Source organism: Clavelina lepadiformis, unplaced genomic scaffold (genome assembly GCF_947623445.1).
Source record: "Clavelina lepadiformis unplaced genomic scaffold, kaClaLepa1.1 scaffold_132, whole genome shotgun sequence".
NCBI classification, from domain to species: domain Eukaryota; kingdom Metazoa; phylum Chordata; class Ascidiacea; order Aplousobranchia; family Clavelinidae; genus Clavelina; species Clavelina lepadiformis.
Genome location: NW_027508265.1, coordinates 4197 through 12783, shown reverse-complemented (window position 1 = coordinate 12783; position 8587 = coordinate 4197). Strand labels below are relative to the sequence as shown.

Sequence of the window (8587 nt, the reverse complement as noted above, 5' to 3'; positions counted from 1 at the left end):
AGTCATGAATCTTAATATCAGCATGAGAATTAAGCATATTTCACACCACCAAAAGGAAAGAGTTGAGACCTTGCAGGTCAAATTTAGGGGTGGCATTGGGCCATGGCCCCTTTCACGAACCCAGTCTTCCTGGGGCACGTAAACTGTTTTATGTCTATATTTTTTCGTTCGTTGTGTTTTCTTGTTTGCCTCTCTTTATCGGTTATTATAGCTATTAGAACATTACTGTTATGAAAGCTTTAGACTTTATCGTTATAAAACAATGACAATAGTTGTGAGCAAAATGGCTGAATGCCAAATACAACAGGTTGTCAAGCTTTCAGAGAAAGTTTTCATTGGCTTACTTTCAAGAACGAAATTGTGCATTGCTGTTGTTAATATGGCATTTTTCACTGTTTAGTTGGGTTGTAAAAGCTAACCTAGTTTATGGATAAGGACAGGTATAGTGTCATAGGAAAATTTGGAGGAACAACCTCAAATTCTGTTGGTTTTCTGGATGGTGGTTATTGGCGAATTTGAGATAAAAACAATTTACTGTTTGGCAACACTGTATCGTTTCCTCTACTGAGTCCGACTGTTCAACCATAAATGTTCCAATCTAGTGTATGCCTATATTTTAAGTATGTATTTCATACCATAAAGCAGGCAATTTTAAGGGTTGCCCTGGTACCACGGCACCCAGATTTCAGCTTTGGCACCCATAATGCAGCTGAGTGTTTTTTGATGGGACTACGGTTTTCAATTTCATCAAAAACCTGGTTTTTCATTGAAAGCTTGAACATTTGGTGTGACTACAAAACAATGGCACATAATGAATGTCTGGATATTGCTCACAGTTGTAAGATAGCACATATTGTGATGCCTTTACAGGAAATGGTGACTCTTACAGACCTGATAATTGATCAAGAATGAAACAAGAAGAGTTTTATATAAAATTTAGTGTGAAGATATCCTATATTTTTGTGATGAATGATGAAGAAGGCTCAAGGGTATTTAGATGAATTGGTGATTTATCAACATTTCATTTGAACACATCAATCATGGTTTTCTTGAAATTATAATGGGTCCATAAACGTGCATTGTGATTCACAATGGGTTATTTTACATCAGCTGGGCAGGACAACTGTAGTGCAGTGATAGCAGATTAAAAGTTTCCAATGTAATCGTGCTGGAAAAGAAAACAACTTAGACAAATTTGATAATACAAGAACCAACAGGCTCCCAGCCAGGACTAAGTGGTTTGGGCCTAGCCGGCTACTTAGTCAAAGGTGTGCTCTATCTGTCTATAGTACATAAGACAGTACTTTACGGTATCTACTTATTATTGTGCCATTCTATATGCATTGCTTATAATATGTACAGGGCCTGACATTAAGAACATTTGTTTTTCTAGGAATATGGCTACCATGTTTAGTTGTGTACTGCAGATCGTTTTGGTTAGCATAGCAACATTTTTTGCTATAAGTATACTTTTAACTAAATTGATAATTTTTTTCATCCACTTGAAGCAAAAACAATCTCGGCCTGAGAATAGTTTGGTAGTTGGATTTTTTCATCCTTTTTGCAATGCAGGTGGTGGGGGTGAAAGAGTTCTGTGGTGTGCAATTCGATCAATACAGCGTAGGTAATTTATCTGGCAGCTTATGCAAATTTATAAAAAATATTTTGTTGTGTGATATAAAATATTTTTAAACTAATTTAAAATAAGCATTAGTTAATATTAGTACACATCTGCACATAGGGCATTCCTTTATTTTATCCTTGTGCAGTGTGCACAGATTTGTGCAGATATGCACTGATGTTGGCTTATTTTTGCACGAGCCTTCCATGTTTTAATTAAACAATATTATTATATTAAAAATATTAGTTACAGTAATATCCCATTTACAGTCGCAAAAATTTATCACAAAATCTAGATTTAACTTTTTGTTGGTATTTACAGTAAATCAAATGCATGTAATCTAAAACATGTAAATTTGTGATCAAAAAAAGTTAAACAATTAGCTGGTTTACTGAAGTTCTCGATTTAAATATATCATGAATCATCAGCTGATGCATATGTTGCGCTTATTATTTGTAAATTGCGTCTGTTGTACTTACAAAAATGTTAGGCTAACTTCAGGTAAGGCATCCGCCAGTCTTGATTAAGTAATGGTGAGCGCCTTCAGTTTTGCTGGTACAGTAGAAGTCGCTGCCTATTGCCTGGTCTCGGCAGAGAGCCTCTTATTTTCTGTAGTATCAAGTTTGGTTAAGTTGTCTTTGCCCAACTCGTCTATCTGCTTAACTTGTCACCGTTCTTGCTACTAATATGACCAAAATAATTCGCATAAATAGTCCGATTTTTAAAATACTTTTTCAGCGTGATTATATGGAAAACCCAATCTGCTATGACTACACTATAGCTGTCTGCAGTCCTTGTTAAGGTAACACAACCTTATTGTACGTTACAATGTAGATTTATGAAGGGCCCAGAAATGTTGTCATTTTAGACTGTTTTTATCAGTTATAGTTTTCCTTCACTTAACAATGCTACAGTCAGATGAAGCGACAGCGGCCCAGTCACAGATTACATACTGACGATGAGAATAAAAATAACTATAGTGCATAAAGAATGTCATTTTTATAGAGCAGTTTTGCTTTTGCTAACAAATGGAGTGCCGTTTTTTTGTCTTCAGAAAACCGTCAAGTGAGTTATGATTGTAGCAGCCTAGGGCTGTTAGATATGAGGTAGTGCCTGTTAAGTAGATTGAGGCTTTGAGGTTATCCTATGTACAAAATTATAATTTTAATGTCTTGACAAGCATTAATTGTAAACCAAAAACAATTTACGGAGTTTTTAATCTAAATGTAGTTCCCAAAAAAGTACAATAAAAACATTTGGTTTTGTGTTGTTTGCCTAAGTCACCACTTTTTCTATTCCCCCTGAGGTGGCAACTTAGGTAAGGTCTACTGTATTTACATTACGTTGTAATTCCTATTTTATCTATTAGTCCACAACTGCTACCTAAGTTTGCACGATCTGCTCAGGTGCTTAACCACTTTTGAACTTAACTGGGATCTTACTTTATTACAGCTAAATCTGCGTCTTGAAAAGACTCGTTTGAGTCACTATCATGCGGGAATTATGTATATCCATGCATACATCAGAGCACATTCTGACAAATTGAATAATGTATACATGCTTTGTAAGGAAACAATTTTAAAAGAAAACACATGATTATATATGTTTAATCTATTTAATAGACTCTTCTGAAGTTCTTGTACTAATTGCCTCTGTGATTTTCATGACATGATTTTGCTTACCAGTTGTCAATATTACTAAAACCAATTAACTACCCAAATTTGGTTAATTTTTCAAGATAGTTGAATATGTAAAGAAAAACTGATGAAACTTTTTGTTGGTAAACTCATCTAAGCTCACGGTATGGGGTATGGGCAGAAAAGTGGCCTCAACCTATATCTGCTTACCCTTAAATCTCAGATTTAAAATTGGGAAAACCCTACCCTGTGAAAGCAAAGGAAGAAAAAAATAGAATCAGGCTTGTGGAAGAAACACAACTGTCAAATAAAATTTGTTGTACTTTGAGTAATTTCTCAAGTTTGTTTAACTGCAATGATTAAAACATTTTTAACATGAGAAACTATTAAACTTTTTACCCCCTTTTCAAATTTATGCTAACTGCTGCGATAAATAAAAAAAACATTAAATGTTTATCGGCATTTCTGCTATTCATGAAACGCATTTGCATTGAACTAAAGAAACAGTTTCTGGATGTCCTTGATTATAAGCCGCACATACCTAACAATTTATAGTAAAACAAATGCATTCTTACAATTGCCATAGGAGTATATAATTATTTTTCGTGAAGTCTGCTCTTATTCAGTACTTTTCTAGTGTGTACATATAACATAGTATTTTCACAGATTTCCTTCTGCTTTTTGTGTGGTGTACACTGGAGATCTCAATGCTTCATCAACAGAAATAGTGGGAAAGGCAAAGAAAACATTTGGCATTTCTTTGCCAAGAGAGATAAAAGTTGTTTTCTTGAAACGTAGAAATTGGGTGAATGCTGCAAGGTATCCATTTTTCACTTTGCTTGGGCAAAGCCTTGGCTCTGTATTTCTTGGTATGGAAGCTTTGCTGCTGTATCCTCCCGATATTTTCCTTGACACTATGGGGTATGTCATTAAACATCAAACTTAATTTAAAAGGCATTTTAAGCTAGATTGCATTCAGTAGTTTGTGGTTGTATCGACAATGTGGTTCTTTTGAAGGTACGCATTTACTCTTCCAATGTTCAAGTATATAGCTGGTTGTAGAACTGGTTGTTATGTACATTATCCAACTATCAGCACTGACATGCTCACTGTTGTAGAAGGGCAGACTGATGCATTTAATAACCGTCCTATCATTGCAAGAAGTCGAGTTTTAACTTTCCTAAAACTCATGTACTACAGGTGATACTTCCAAAATATTAGTTTTTATTTAACAAAAGATATAATGTTATTTTAGTTTGCATTCCTGTGATGAACATTGGTTGTTTTTCATTGTAGGATGTTTGCATGTATTTATGGAATGTTTGGACGAAGTGCTGAAGCTGTAATGGTGAACTCATCATGGACTTATGATCATATTAAATCACTTTGGAGGAAAGATGTAATACAAAAGGTTTATCCACCTTGTAATATACATGGATTTCTGAATATTCCTGTAAAACGTGCGATCTCTGAGAAATATCAGAACATTATATTGTCTATTGGACAGTTTCGACCAGAAAAGAATCATGCTTTGCAAGTAAAAAATATTGTTCTTTGTTGAGTTGAGTGTTCCTATGTATTATGCACTTGTTTTTCTGTCTAATATAGTTCTGAAATATCTTAAAATGATGATCTTGTACTTTTGTCATATAAGAGCCCGTCAAACCTTTAAGAAATTCCTAAGTTCTTTGTTTCTTTTGTTATGTAGTGAAATCACTAAAAAGAATGAGACTCCCTGATATTTTTCATACGGTTTTAGTATGCCTTTCAGGCCAATGGTATCCAACCTTTTTATTATGGACTGGTTTCATGCAGGACAGTTGTGTCACATACTGGTAAAAGTGGTCCAGCCTAAGCCCTAAGCTAACCTAGTTTATTTTTACCTTTTTGAACATGCTTCATGGCCTGCATTTGGTTATTACATGCATTTAAAACTAGTAGAACAGTTTGCACAAGGCATCCCATTATTGCCCATATCATGCGCTTCCATGTTGCATTTGCGTAGCATTGTTTGTATTATTGATAAAGCACAATTGGGTGTTAAAATTGCATAGTTATTTATGACTTGTTTGCTGCAGTGCGACACGCTGACAAAAGTTTATTCTATAATTGTTGATATATATATATATTATAGTCAATATAAGACATTAATTTGAGAGAGAAGTGAGGGTATGGAAAGTTACTTTTCGCAGTTCACCCAATCCTCTTAAACTATAATAAAACAGCAAAGTGATTTATTTTTGTTACTCGCAGATAATAGAAAAGTTGAAAAGGGTTGACCCATGCATTTTATCGTTCGTTCACCTTCGATTTGGAGCTTTGCCTTTAATATTTCCGAAAATTTGCGTATTTCAAACTCCTGTAATAGCTTGTTAAACTCGAAATTTAATTTGGGTCCTAAAAATCACATTTTACCAATTTTCAACAACATTTGTAAACTACGTCTGCTACCTGGAAGTTTAAAGGACTCATTTTGATTTCGAAAAAAAGCAAAATATCATTATCATAAAAGTTTAAACTCGTGTGAGTAATTCCAACAAAGCAATAATTTTGTTTTTATTTTTCCATGTTTACCAAAATGTGGTCGTGGTGTTATTGCATCACTGGTCTGTTTTATTCCAATGTTTTTGATTTTGTTCCCACGTTGATCTTATTTCATTGATGAAATCAATGTGGGTGCTCGTTTGTAACGAACGAATTGTTGGGTAATTTCCAGGTTAAAAAGCAGCTACCATAAGTACTATCTTCTTATTGGTCTAACAGTTTTACTTTTAAAGCGTGACGTTGAAGTCCAATATTTTCATAGAAATCATGGTTTTGAAGGTTTGACGGGTCCTTAAGCTGAAACAATTTTGCTGTTTATGAAGAAATAGTAGCAAGAAAGAATTAATAAAACTCATAAGAATACCTTGTATGACACATGAAGTAATCTTAAAGCTTGTGAAAGCTGCTACAAAAACATTCTAAGTGGAACTTAACCTCATGTTTTTCAGGGAGATAAACGACAAAGCAACCAGCAAAATTCACCCAACCTTGTATTATTTTTTTTGTAGATACAATCATTCCATGATTTTCTACTTCATGTTATGGAGAATAATAAATCAGACTACACTCTAGTGCTTGTTGGTGGTTGCAGAAATGAAGACGACAAAAGTATTTCAACGGTTTATGCCATGCAATAATTTTCATATTTGCTGTTTGCCTATATTGTGTTATCATAGTTTGTGACGGATTTCTGATATATTGATTTTTTTAAGGAAGAGTAAATGAATTGAAAAAGTTAGCTGCAGATCTAAAAGTTGCCAACCAGGTTGTCTTCAAGACAAACGTATCGTATGAAGAACTTAAAGAGCTATTATCACAAGCACATGTTGGAATTCATACAATGGCAAATGAACACTTTGGCATTGGTATGTAGCCTACTTTTGCTTTTTTACAAACATTGGTATTGATTATAATATTCTAGAATTCAAAGTAGAGACAAAAGTGGTTTTAGAAGATTAACATCATGTAATGTGGGATTGATATCATCTTATAAACTTTCTGATTTAGTATTTAGAAATTTTACACCGAATGCAATAATTCATGACATTTTTTTTTTGTCATTTCTAATTACTAAAATTGCAGGAGTTGTTGAGTTTCAAGCCGCAAGTGTAATTGCATTAGCACATAATTCTGGAGGTCCAAAAATGGACATTATTCAGGTTAATGTGGTGTTATTTAATTTTACAACTATGCAACAAATTGTTTGAGAAATTGATAAACTTGTGTTGATATTGCTGTAGATTAACATATGACTCGTTAATAATGAAGTAGATACTAAATTATAATGTGAAGGATTGATATTTTTGCTATGCTACCTCAAATGAAACTAATTATACCGATTACAAATTTCATACAGGAAGATGATGGTACTGGATTTTTAGCAAATGATGTTGATTCGTATTCTAAGGAGTTGCATCATATTTTTTCGCTTCCAGCTGCGGAACGTGATAAGATTGTTCAAAAAGCTAAACTTTCTTGCAAGCGCTTTAGTGAAGAACATTTTGAGGAGACATTTTTAACAAGCATCTCCCATCTTTTTGGTGAATCAGCAAAGAATCGATAGCTGTCATTGTATAGTTAAGTTTATTATGCACTTCTATAAGATGATGGACATTTTCATGAATTTCATCGACCTGGTTACTATTTTTTTCGTTTGAAATGCTACTTAAAAATGGTCATTTAATCTAGTGATTAAAAGTACTGCTGTAACCATGTTTCTGTTTGGCGGGAATTGTGCATAGTTCATTTTTGGATGGCGCCAAATGTAGAAATTGAGATTTCAGAGTCTTGTATAGTTGTGTTTTCTACCTTGAGGAATTTACCATTACAGGTCGTGTGTAGATACATTCCAAATTACAAAAAGAATGTGACCAAAATAGGTTAATAGTGTAAGTTTAGCCCTAAAATTTTAGAGGTCTGCTGAGGAAAATTGAATTATGAGATATTGATCATATCTCATTTAGCTATAACTTAACCAAGGAATGTGCTAATGTTTAGTGAAGCCAACTTATCTTGGCTGTATATTAAAACATTCAATAAGCGAACAAAGAAGTGACACCCACTTTGTGTGATCTTGGTGCTCTTTAACAGATTGTTTTGCCCACTTTAATTTTGAAACACTTGAGTATATAGAATTTAAATGATTTTGTATGGCTCTAATAAGAACTTGCCGTGTTTACTTTCGGTTTTGATATTTTACCGCCATCTATTTATACGGTAATATGGTTTCCAAGTTACTCGAACGTCAAAATATGTACGTTGTTCAGATATCTAATCAAGATTTCAAAGAAGTCTTTCTAAAAACAAGCAGCATGAAATACAACAGTTAATACGTTTTTTTGTAATGCGGTGTTGTAATTGTGATTTGGTCGTCATGGTTGATACAAACTTGAATCGAAATGGTTGTGCAACTGCATGAGTTAAATCACCATTGGTAAAATAAATAGTATAGTAACGGGAAAGTAATTATGCACAACTTAAAATCGGTGATTATTCCTTACTTTCGTAATCCTATTCCAAAAGCCTTGCAGACCATTGTACTCTGCTTAATTGCATGTGTGGTCATGTTTGTAAAGAAAACATGATGTGTTTGCCACATAACCAAAAAAAACAGTTTAGTTGTGCATTAACGCGTGATTAGTTGACAAAAGAAATTAGCGTTTTGTTTTTTGCAAGTTTGCTTGGCTGATTCGGACGATCTTGCAGTTTCTGAGAATCTGTCATGGTGAATATGCATAGCTAAATTAGGCAGCTTAAGCAACTGAATGTGCATTCTTTGCTGCAA

The 8587-nt window shown here is 33.8% G+C and overlaps 1 protein-coding gene across 1 annotated transcript; it reads left to right on the top strand.

Annotated features, from left to right (window-relative positions):
- Nucleotides 1–1276: 1276 nt before the first annotated feature.
- On the top strand, nt 1277–8140 carry LOC143472644 (GDP-Man:Man(3)GlcNAc(2)-PP-Dol alpha-1,2-mannosyltransferase-like). Its single transcript, XM_076969997.1, has 8 exons — nt 1277–1624; nt 3925–4179; nt 4276–4458; nt 4555–4795; nt 6312–6411; nt 6516–6668; nt 6886–6962; nt 7160–8140. Exons 1-8 carry the CDS (start codon nt 1398–1400, stop codon nt 7364–7366), a joined length of 1443 nt encoding a protein of 480 aa, XP_076826112.1. The 5' UTR covers nt 1277–1397; the 3' UTR covers nt 7367–8140.
- Nucleotides 8141–8587: the final 447 nt, after the last annotated feature.

Excerpts from the sequence above, each read along its gene's own strand:
- LOC143472644 (XM_076969997.1), top strand. The coding sequence starts at position 1,398 with ATGGCTACCATGTTTAGTTGTGTACTGCAGATCGTTTTGGTTAGCATA. Across the intron at positions 4,180-4,275 it reads ATTTTCCTTGACACTATGGG|GTACGCATTTACTCTTCCAA; the intron begins GTATGTCATTAA and ends GTTCTTTTGAAG. Across the intron at positions 6,412-6,515 it reads CAGAAATGAAGACGACAAAA|GAAGAGTAAATGAATTGAAA; the intron begins GTATTTCAACGG and ends GATTTTTTTAAG.